Below are 12,481 nucleotides of genomic sequence, written 5' to 3' on the forward strand. Positions count from 1 at the left end.
GGTGACATCAGGGGTCCCTTCAATGTAAAAATATGAGTGGCACTCGCTGGTTTATTTTATTTGTCGATGATCATACATGTCTTTCGCGGGTGTTCTTGATTAAAGATAAATCAGAGACTTCACAGATTTTCAAACATTTCCACACCATGGTTCAAACACAAGTTTCTACCCATATTCAAATTTTACGAACAGACAAAGCAAGGGGGTACTTCAATTTTGTTTTGGGGGGTTACTTGCAAACGCATGGGATTATTCAATTTTACGAACAGACAAAGCAAGGGAGTGCTTCAATTTTGTTTTGGGGGGTTACTTGCAAACACATGGGATTATTCACCAAAGTTCTTACGTTGATACACCCCAACAAAACGGAGTGTATGAGCGAAAAAATCGTCACTTCCTTGAAGTTGCTCGATAACTTCTTTTCACTATGAATGTCCTAAAGTCCCACTGGGTGATGCCATCCTCTCAGCCACTTACCTCATTAATCAAATGCCCTCTCGAGTCCTAAAATTTCAAACCCCCATGCAATGCTTCCAGAAAGTTTTCCCCTAATCACACCTTCACGAGATTCCCCTTAAGGTTTTTGGTTGCTCGTGCTTTGTTTACACCCACTCCCATAATTGTGGCAAACGCGAACCACGTGCTATCAAGTGCATATTTCTTGGTTATGCTCCTAACCAGAAAGGGTACAAGTGCAAGAAACTTAAGTGATCAGAAGACACTAGAAACTCAGAACCTAGAGAGAGAATTTTTTGAAAATGCTCTCTCCTTCATTTAGCCCTCGCTCAATCGGGTTCTTCCACTATTCGATCAGCACTTCATTTCTTGATTTTCGTCGACCGCACCTTCCCTCAGTCACCGGCGCTGGCAGTCGGCCGTCGGCGACCTCTACCCTCACACATTTTCTCGCCGTTCCTTCTGAAAATGCTTCGTTCCCTGCTCGTTATCTTTGCTGGCATATCTCTTTTTCTTATCTTGTCCGACTACCTAGTCTCATCACCGACCATTACCGAACTTATTTGGAATCCTACCGCAATTTCAAGACATATTTTAGCTACGTGCTCTTTTTCTTCTTGTTCCCCTCTTTGTCCGATATTTAATGTTGTCATAAACTTCCAGTGCCAAATACCTTTTAACCTCTTCGATCAACAGTACAGTAACCACAGCTAAATCATCAGTCATGAACAGAGGAACGAATCGGGTTAATTTCAGGACAGTTTGCAAGGTTAAAATAGAGCAGAAATTGTTTCTAATAAGCAGTGGTAGGAGGGGCTTTACTGTGTGTATGAAGGAGAGAACTAGAAATGCGAGCATGAATTGAAAGTGGATTTGGAAAGCTTGGATTGGATCTTGTTGAAATTGTGGGGATACATTAACAAACCTCAATCATGTTCTAAGTTTAATAGATTCAGAGGAAGAGAAGCAGTAATATCTATGCAGAAAATTGTGAATGGCCGAGGAAGCTATCTCGAAATCTCTAAATTTGTCTGGAAGGGAAAGAAGCAGTGCATCGTCATACCAAGTGGGCGAATTGATTGGGGATGGAAATGGGTGGCACGCAATCTATCCAGATTTACGAAGAAAAGAAGGGATAATGTAATGCGCATTAGTGAAGGAAGAAAACTTATGGAACAATCACAAAAGCTTGGAAAATTGTGCCAAACCACATTAAACAGGGGATTATAGAAGATGATACTTATGATCAATTACCAGCATGTATGGTTAAGGATTGGAGTAAAGCTCTCTGCATCACAAGGGAATGTGTCAATACATCGTGGGATTTGGTACTCTTGGGAAGGCGGTCCAGAGAATTGCTGAAATATTTCCATATCAAGCCAACAAAGCAATATGGTGGCCACACAACGAAGAGGATGCCTCCTTTTATCTGCGAATGAAGAAATGCTTTCTGGAGAAAAAAGTTACCTTGTCATTTGAGAGATGGAGGCAGCAAATCAACTGTGAAGATGAAGTGTTTGAAAGATGTAATAGGTGGGTGCGTTTATTGGGGTTACCTTGGGAATAATGGTCCACTGCTCTTTTCAAAAACATAGGAGAGCAATGTGGAGGTTTGTTGAGCATCAGTCAAGACACTATACAACTAAAAGATTTGTCGGCGGCAAAAAATCAAAGTGGTGGGACTTGAAGGTGGGTTCATCAATAGAAACATGAAGATCTCAACTCAAAGAGGACCAATGGTTATTCGCATTGTAGTGGATTCGGTCAACATAGCAGCATATGAAACTTATGAAAAAAGATCTTATGCTCTAGTGGTGGTTAATGGTGCTAAACTGTTGGCAGGATGGGATATAGCGAAAAGATTCAACGGGAACGGTAGCAATGTAGTACCTTCAAGTGACATTGGCAAAATGGATTCGGATCAACACAAACTTCAGCAAACAAGAAATGAAGAAGGATCCGGCGAGCTCAAGCAGAAAGGTCAAAAATTGAGGTCAGCGATCACAGTTCAACCCAAAGGATAAGAGATAGTGGGCACATTACAAAATTCAGATGGAAGAGGTTGCGTTTCTGAACCATGGTATCGAGGGCGGCAAATCAAGATTCTTAAGAAGTTAAGGCCGAAAGGAGATAGTGAATTTCTGAAAGGGACGATTGAATCGGTGAATAATCTATCGATCACGGAGGCACGTCATGCACACACAGAGGAGGAGATAATCACAAAAGAAAGAAAGTTTGAGTTCGTTTATCGTAGGAAACTTCTGAAGTCAAAAAATGAGTCAATTGACTCCAGACAAGGAGGAGATCCGAAGCTTACATTCATCGAGGATGGGAAAGATACACTGGATGGAGATGATGGGAAATGGGAGGACAAACTACCAGAAGGAGTAATCGATGATATCTCAGACGAAGGATGCGAATCCAGTGAAGTTGACAGTCATATTTCAGTAACTTCAGAGGAGTCGACTATGCATTCCATGGAACTCGAAGATTTAGGGGATTTTTTTGAATTATATCCGAGTAAGGTTTGCACTGTACCCAATCTTTCTTATCTTGATCAAAATTCTCTCTATTCTCTTCCCTTGTTGGTCTCAAATGTGGGGTTGGTGGGAGGGGTAGACAATAAAGGAAGGGTGGGGAATTCGCCATTGTTTGAAGAGTCGGGTATGTCGGGGAACAACGCCTTAGGGCAGCAATATGGGATGGAAGCACTAAGCAGGAAGGAGATGTGAGGGCATGGAGATGCTGGAAAATAAGTGGGAGGTTGAAAATAGTGTCTATCTAAGATGGGTGTAGAAAAAGTGGAATTTTCGGATGATCAAGAAAACAGGAAGGATGGTGGAGAGACAAAAGTGTAGGTTCATATAGAGTGCGAGGGTTGTTGAAGTGAATCGATGAAAGTTTTTTCATGGAATATTAAAGGTGGGGGTTCAGCAAGACGTAGGGGATTGATACTTGTCGTCCTTGTTAAAGAAAAACCAGATTTAGTTGTGCTGCAGAAAATCAAAAGAGAGGTGGTGGATAGGAGTTTTATTGCAAGTATATGGAAATCAAGGTTTGTGGAGTGGGTTACTTTACCTGCAGTTGGTCGGTCAGGGGGAATTTTGATTATGTGGGATCCAAGGTTCAATTTTTTTTTTATAAGAAACGATATTTTATTAATGATAATGTTAGAACAAATTACATCAGTGGACTAGTGGTCCACTATGTGATGAAGTACATATTACGAAATTGTTTCAATGATACACAAAAGCCCAATCTCGCAATATATCCAATATCGAGACATTCTTGAAATCTTCATGAGTGTCAATCCACATAGCTACTGTGATCTTGATTTTTTCCCAACAATGTTCTCTAGTTTCTTCCTTGTCATCAAAAATTCTTCTATTTCTTTCCAGCCATGCTATCCAACATGCATTGAACCACGACTTGCCAAAAAGTTCTTCCCCTCTTACAAGTTAGCTGTCCTAAGTCCATAGCAAATAAATCCCTTGTTGACTTCAGTATCACCCAAACCAATTAAAGTTCTTGCAAAGCTTTAGCCCACAATATGTTCGTGAATGGACAATGGATGAGCATATGATCCTGAGTTTCTGTGTCATTTCTACACAACACACCAATTTGGGCAAATAGCAATTTTGGGCCACCTTATTTGCATCATCTCTGAGGTCGGTAGCTTACCCTGAGTTGCTGTCCATGAGATTACTTGAATTTTTTTTGGAACCGGAACCTTCCAAATTTTATTGAAAAGAGGAAAAATCGGAAAGCGACAAGGAGGAAAAAAAGACTCGAATAATGATTTGACCGAAAAATCCCAGAAGAATCCCCTCTCCATACTCGAAAATCATCTACCCATTGGATCAACCTAATTCTCTCTAACAAACCTAGTAGGTCGGACAATTGTAAAAGTTCATCATCTCTGACTGCCCTCCTAAAATTAAAATCCCAATATTGAGTAGACATGGCATTATCGAAAAAGACAAAGTGAGAAATAGACTTCGGGTATATTAGGGAAATAAACTTCCAAGGGCACTTGAACGTAACGTTTTTTGCCAACCCCACATCCCACCATTCTCTTGTAAACCACAACTTACAATAATTTTCTTCAAAAGTGTTCCATCTTCCGCACAAAATCTCCACCACCACTTCCCCAACATTGCCTTGTTTCTCAAAATACCCACTCCACCTTTTTCCTTAGGTTTGCACACTTGCTTCCACGCGACTAAGTGGCTATGCACATCTCCATCTGCTCTATCCCAAAAAAAAATTTCTTCAAATATTCTCGATCAATTCCGCTATTCCTTTAGGCATTCTAAAACGAGACATATAATATATCGGAATCGAATTTAAAACCGATGATATCAATGTTAATCTTCCCCCTCTTGACAAAAAAGCTTTTTTCCAACTTGCCAATTTTTGGACATCTTAGCCACAATGGGTTCCCAAAACGAAGATTTTAACGGATTTCCACCTAAAGGCATTCCCAAATAAGTAATAGGCCAACTCTCCTTACCACATCCAATTTGTCGTGCCAACAGTTAAACTTCTCTTGGTTCACAATGGATACCCAACAGCGCACTTTTTTCCCAATTGATTTTTAATCCAGACATATTACAAAATGATCTCACAACTTTGACAAAAAACCTGATAAGTTCCTCACTCCTCACAAAGAATTGTCGTCCGCAAACTGAATGTGAGATATCTCTACCTTGTCTCTACCCACCTCAATCCCCTTTATAAGATTTCTTTCCTTAGCTTTGTCAATCAATCTCCCTAATACATCAACTACCAAATTAAACAATAAAGGAGACAATGGATCTCCCTGTCTAAGCCCTTTATGCGCCTTAATTTTGTTCTTAGGCATCCCGTTAACCATAACCGAAAATGATACGTTCGACACACATCCTTTGATCCATTTTCTCCATCTCCCTCCAAACCATTTTTTCATCAAAACAAAATCCAGTAAATCCCAATTCACATTGTCGTAAGCCTTTTCGAAGTCCACCTTAAACACCCATTCTTTCTTCTTCTTTCTCCTTCCCTCTTCAAGTAGTTCATTGGCTATAAGGCCACAGTCGAGTATCTGTCTTCCCTCCACAAAAGCATTCTGAGATTCTGATATTGTCTCTGATATCACATTCCTGATCCTGGCAGTTAAGACTTTTGCTATTATCATATACAAAGCTTGTTGTGAGGCTTATCGGTCTGAAATCCTTCACTTTGACAGATTCATTTTTTTCCGGATCAAACAAATATATGTTTCGTTGGTAACACAATTTATGATTCCGGTTCGAAAGAACTCATCGAAAACCTTCATGATATCTCTTTTGACTAAATCCCAGCATTCTTGAAAAAAAGCCAAAGTAAACCCATCAGCCCCTTGGAGTTGTGTGATCCACCTTTAGTGGATGGAAAGTTCACATGGTCGGATTTAAGGGATTCACCAATTTGTTGCAGATTGGACAGATTCTTGTTCACGACATGATGGACTGAAAATTATCCATTTTATAGACAAACAATCTTGCCAAGAATCACATCAGATCATTTCCCAGTGGTCTTGGATTTGGAAAAAATTAAGTGGGGTCCGACGCCTTTTAGATTCGAGAACGTGTGGTTGAGGGATAAAAGTTTTAAAACTTTAGCACTATCGTGGTGGAACAATGCGGAGATTGAAGGATGGGAGGGATACAGATTTATGAAGAAACTTAAGGCGATGAAGGTTGAAATTAGAAGATGGAATGATGAGGTTTATGGGATGGTGGATATGAAATTAGCGGAGTTAAGACGAAAAATCAGCATATTGGATGAATTAGAGAGCGGGGATCGGGGATCGGAGGAAGAAGTATCGAATGAACGAAAAGAAACAAAATGGTTGTTAAAAGAGTTGATATGTCGAAAGAATCAAATCAATTATCAAAAAAGCAAGATAAAATGGATTAAGGAGGGGGATCAAAATACAAAATTTTTTCACTCACTTTTAAATCAGCGGAGGAGTAAGGCTACCATTAACAGAGATTACGAGTGATGAGGATGAAATTGTCTCCATTATTTTGCAGTTCTTTAAGGAGTTGTATGGTTTGACAGATGCGAGAAGACGTTGGGGGATTGAAGGAGTGGAGTGGTGCCCCATTGATGGTATTTTGAATCGAGAGTTAGAGAAGCGGTTCTTGGAATAGGAGGTCAAGAAAGCAGTTTTTCAGTGTGATGGTGGTAAGAGCCCGGGGGCTGATGGGTTTACTTTGGCTTTTTTCAGGAATGTTGGGATATAGTCAAAAGAGATATAATAAAGGTTTTCGATGAGTTTTTTCGAACCGGAATCATAAATGGTGTTACCAACGAAACATATATTTGTTTGATCCGAAAAAAAAAAGAATCTACCAAAGTGAAGGATTTCAGACCGATTAGCCTCACAACAAGCTTTGGATAAGATTATAGCAAAAGTCTTAACTGCGAGGATCAGAAATGTAATAACAGATACAATATCAGAATCTCAGAATGCTTTCATTGAGAGAAGACAAATACTCGGCTGTGGCCTTATAACGAATTAACTTTTTTTTGAGTAGAAACAATATTTTATTAGAATAATTATAACGAGTGAACTACTCGAAGAGGGAAGGAGAAAGAAGAAGAAATGATGGGTGTTTAAGGTGGATTTCGAAAAGGCTTACGACAATGTGAATTGGGAATTCCTGGATTTTGTTTTGATGAAAAAGGGGTTTGGAGGGAGATGAAGAAAGTGGATCAAAGGATGTGTGTCAAACGTATCATTCTCTGTTATGATTAACGGGAGGCCAAGGGGAAAAATTAAGGCGCATAAAGGGCTTAGACAAGGAGATCCACTGTCTCCTTTATTGTTCAATTTGGTAGTGGATGTGCTGGGGAAATTGATTAACAAAGCTAAGGTAAGGAATTTTATAAGGGGATTGAGGTTGGTAGAGACAAGATAGAGATATCTCACATTCAGTTTGCGGACGACACACTATTCTTTGTGAGGAATGAGGAACGTGTAAGGTTTTTGGTTCAAGTTGTGATATCATTTTGTCAAATGTCTGGATTAAAAATTAACTGGGAAAAAATGCTTTGTTGGGTATCCACTATGAACAAAGAGAAGTTGAACTGCTAGCACAAGAAATTGGATGTGGTAAGGAGGTTTGGCCAATTACGTATTTGGGAATGCCGTTAGGTGGAAATCCGTTACAAGCATCGCTTTGGGAACCCATTGTGGCTAAGATGTCGAAAAAATTGGCAAGTTGGAAAAAAGCATTTTTGTCAGGGGGAAGATTAACATTGATATCATCGGTTTTAAATGCAATTCCGATATATTACATGTCTCTTTTTAGGGTGCCTAAGGGTATAGCGTAATTGATGGAGAAGATTTCAAGAATTTTTTTTTGGGATGGAGCGGATGGAGATGTACATAGCCACTTGATCGCGTGGGAGCATGTGTGCAAACCTAAGGAAAAAGGCAGATTGGGTGTTGGGAATATTATCTTGAGAAACAAGGCCGTGTTGGGGAAGTGGTGGTAGAGATTTTGTGCGGAAAATGGGACGTTGTGGAAGAAAATTATTGCAAGTATATATGGTTTACAAGAAAATGGGTGGGATGCGGGATTGGCAAGAAATGTTACGTTCAAGTGCCCTTGGAAGTTTATTTCCCGAATATACCCGACTTTTAAGCATCGCGTCTCAATTGAGGTGAGAGGAGGTAACAAGGCTAGATTTTGGGAAGATAGGTGGTGGGGGGATTCTTCTTTCAAAGGACTTTTTCCAGCACTATTTCGGTTATGAGCAGTTCATAATTTGCCTATTTTTCACTTTTTCCATTTTGATAATGCCACGTCTACTCAATCATGGGATTTTCATTTTAGAAGAGCGGTTAGAGATGAAGAGATTTTCCAGTTGTCCGAGTTATTAGGTGTGTTAGAAACAACTAGGTTAATTGAAGGGGTAGATGATTTTCGTGTGTGGAGAGGGGATTCTTCAGTTATTTTTTCGGTCAAATCTTTCTTCGAGTCTTGTTTTCCTCATACTCGTTTTCCCGTTTTTCCTCATTTCAATCAAATTTGGAAGGTTCCGGTTCCAAAAAAAATTCAGGTATTTTCGTGTACAGCGACTAAGGGTAAGCTACCGACCTCGGAGATGACGCAAAAAAGGTGGCCCTCAATTGCTATTTGCCCAAATTGGTGTGTATTGTGTAGAAATGAAACAGAAACTCAGGATCATATGCTCATCCATTGTCCATTCGCGACCGGATTGTGGGCTACAACTTTGCAAGAGCTTGGATTGGTTTGGGTGATGCCGAAGTCAATAGAGGATTTATTTTCTATAGATTTAAGACAGCTAACTGGCAAGAGGGGAAGAATTTTTTGGCAAGTCGTGGTTCATTGCATATGCTGAATAGTATGGCTGGAAAGAAATAGAAGAAATTTTAATGACAAGGAAGAAACTAGAGAACATTGTTGGTGGAAAATCAAGATCACAGTTGCTATGTGGATCGGCACTCATGATGACTTCAAGAATGTCTCGATATTAGATATATTGCGAGATTGGGCTTACGTGTATCATTAAAACACCCTTGGTGTTATGTACTTCATGATGTAGTGGACCACTAATCCACTAATGTAATTTGTCCTTATCATATCATTAATAAAATAACGTTTCTTATAAATAAAAAAAAGGGTACAAGTGTTATTCTCCCGTCACAAAAAAATTTTACTCTTCCATGGATGTTACCTTTTTGATTCTGCATCGTTCTATCCCAATACATTGGTTCAAGGGGAGTCTTCAAACGATGAACTGCTACATTGGGAACCCACAACACCAATACCATACATTGAACCGATCCCCGAACCATCTTGTCCCTCCATCAATGAGCAAGCTGAAAAAAATATAATTAGCCCACTACCTCATATATGTTCCTGAAGGATACATCATCAAAAGAATGTACAGCCTGTACAAAATCAACTTGTTTATGACTACTCTCCGTTGTCAAATTCAGAAAAAACCACACAAGGTACGTCTGATCCCGATACCCCGGCGTCTGAGTACATTGAACCTGATGATAGACCAATTGCTGTGAGGAAGGGCGTCCGAACATGTACAATGCATCCTATAAGTGATTTTGTATCACTTAAACGCTTTTCCCTGTATATCGTGCTTTTCTTTCCACTATAGACTAGATTTAGGTTCCAAGGGACATTGATGAAGTTCTCAGTCATCCGAACTGGAAAGCGGCTGATTATGATGAAATCAGAGCACTGGAGAAGAATAATACATGGCACATTGCTGATCTCCCAGCTGGAAAAAACCTTGTTGGATGTAAATAGATCTTCACAATTAAACATAAGTCCGATGGAAGTATAGAGTGGTTCAAAGCAAGACTTGTGGCTAAAGAGTATACACAAACTTATGGTATTGACTACCATGAAACTTTCGCTCCTGTTACCCGACTCAACACTGTTCGAGTTCTATTGTCCATTGCAGCCAACCTAGACTGGCCTTTGTATCAGCTTGATGTTAAGAATGCATTTCTCAATGGTGATCTTGAAGAAGAAGCGTACATGAACATTCCTCCGGGATTTGAATCAATATATACGAAAAATAACGTGTGCAGATTGAGAAAGTCACTATGTGAAACACTCTAAAGAAGGGAAGATTGCTACCATTATAGTGTATGTGGATGACATTGTACTTATAGATACAGACGAAATGGCCCCCGTGAAACTGATTCACTCAAAAGAATTTGAAATGAAAGACATTGGCACTTTAAAGTATTTTTTGGGAATGGAAGTGACAAGATCATCTTTGGGTATCTCAATTTCACAACGAAAATATGTTCTTGACTTACTGAAAGAAACTGGTATGTTAGGGTGCAAACCTGAGGGTGCTCCGAAGGATCCAAACATCAAGATAGGTATTAAAAAAGACAGTCTTCCTATTGATAAGGGGAGATATCAAAGACTAGCAGGCAAACTTATATACCTAGCACATACACGACCGGATATTGGATTTGTGGTTAGTGTTATCAGTCAATTCATAAATACTCCGACAGAAAAACACTTGGATGTTGCATATCGGGTGTTTAGATATCTAAAAGGGACACCTGGCAAAGGACTACTCTTTAGGAAATCATTTATCCGAAAAATCAAAATGTATAGTGATGTTGATTGGGCTAGATCTCCTACAGACAAACGTTCCACGTCAGGATATCGCACATTTGTATGGAGGAACTTGGTGACATGGCGGAGCAAAAAGCAACCTGTGGTAGCTCGTAATAGCGCTGAAGCAGAGTTCCGTGCATTGTCTAACGGAATTTGTGAAGGAATATGGCCCAAGAGACTTCTCGATGAATTAAAGATGGAAGATGGTCATCCTTTAGAAGTATTGTGCAATAATCAAGCTGCCATCAGCATCTCAAAAAATCCAGTCCATCATAACCTAACAAATCACGTTGAGGTTGATCGACATTTCATTAGTGAGAAGATAGAAAAGGGGATGATAGATCTCGGCTACACTCCTACCCAGTTGCAAGTTGCAGATATACTTACGAAAGCACTTCACATGCCCATTTATGAATATTTGAGTTCCAAGCTTGGCATTATCAATTTATATGACCCTACTTGAGGGGAGTGTTGAATAACATATTGAATTATTACCTAATAAGTAGATAATGGATTATTATCTAGTAAGTAGATAAGATAGTGATTCTTTGTTTGTATTTTAAACTCTTTTAGATTAGGATATTTTGAATTCTTCTAGATTAGGATAGCTTATGATTACTTCTTCTTTACATATCATGACATAACAACGTTGAACAATACAATGGAAAATTTTTGTTTTCTCTCAAACTCGATCCTCAAAAACCACATTAATAAATCATTGATTGGCCAAGTCCCAAGCCAGTAACATGCAAAGAAGACCAACTGACGACCAATGGGGTTGGGAAATGGCAAAATTGATATAGTATGAAAGATGTCATTCTCTTTATCTCACATTAGTTGAAAATGAAAATTTAAAATAATTTATATGGATTACAATGGACTCATGTACCAAAATGCGTTGACCATTTTCGTAAAATCGATGACAAATATGAAATAATTGTTACATGAACCCATTATGCAGTCACGTTTGTGCAGGCGAGGGCCCGACGCCTGACAAAGAAGTTTAATATGGAGAAGTGAAGACAAAAGTCTTGCATATAGGAGCAACTTGGGTTAGTCATCTTCGTAAAACAAGAACAAATATGAAGTAGTTACTACAGAGGTTCATTATACAGTCGCGCTTGCGCGAGCCTGGGCATGGGGCATGACAAAAGTGTTGCTTACTCAACTTCAATGAAAAGTAACGAAGTGATATTTTCCTCGAAGGTAAACCATCCATTATACCAAAAAATGGAGAAAAGGTAGAAATTAAGGAAACTCTTGTTTTTTCATTTGCAACTCTAACGAGGGAATATTACTTCATTTCTCGGAAGGCATAAACATGTGACTTTTGAAAGATGGCAAAAAAATTCCCGGTTTAAGCAATCATCAACATATGATTAAAAGCAAGGATACTAGCAGAGGAAATTTAACAAAAACATACTTACTCTTTGATAAAAGATCATGCCATGAATACCGCAGTGATGGTAGATCTACAATTATGTTGGTTGGGTTGACTAGAGGTTTAATCTGCCATGAGAAATATTTTTACTGATTCTCACAATGAACAAAATCCAGCGAATTCCATTAGTCATAAATACAAACGAGAGAATGTAATGACTTGCCTGAAGAAAGTAAGTAAATGTAAATTTGCACAAGAAGATCACCAACCAGAAGAACACGTAGCTGTGTAGTTGAAAAACAAAAACGTACAACTAGATGTATTAATAACATTCATGGTGACAAGGCATGAGCCAAATAACATGTGAGAGTACAAGTAGGGCAATAATACAAAAAAGTATTAACTTAAAACCGCTTCAAATTTAAGAGAATGCATTACTCAACTAGTCAACCCAGCTAACAGGACTAAGCATTTCTCCATCTCA

At 39.1% G+C, this 12,481-nt stretch overlaps 1 protein-coding gene across 2 annotated transcripts in view; it reads right to left on the reverse strand.

Annotated features, from left to right (window-relative positions):
• LOC142540908 (callose synthase 10-like) overlaps positions 1-12,481 on the reverse strand; it is a 72,305-nt gene that overhangs the window by 34,664 nt on the left and 25,160 nt on the right. For both annotated transcript variants that reach the window (XR_012819182.1, XM_075647371.1), the window contains exons 18-19: positions 12,221-12,281; positions 12,044-12,125 (exon numbers count right to left, since the gene is read on the reverse strand). Coding sequence is in view for 1 of the 2 variants with exons in the window: in XM_075647371.1 (XP_075503486.1) it covers positions 12,044-12,125; positions 12,221-12,281 (143 nt within the window). In the remaining variant the exon portion in view is untranslated. The remainder of the gene's footprint in view (positions 1-12,043; positions 12,126-12,220; positions 12,282-12,481) is intronic.

Source organism: Primulina tabacum, chromosome 3 (genome assembly GCF_025594145.1).
Source record: "Primulina tabacum isolate GXHZ01 chromosome 3, ASM2559414v2, whole genome shotgun sequence".
Classification (NCBI taxonomy): domain Eukaryota; kingdom Viridiplantae; phylum Streptophyta; class Magnoliopsida; order Lamiales; family Gesneriaceae; genus Primulina; species Primulina tabacum.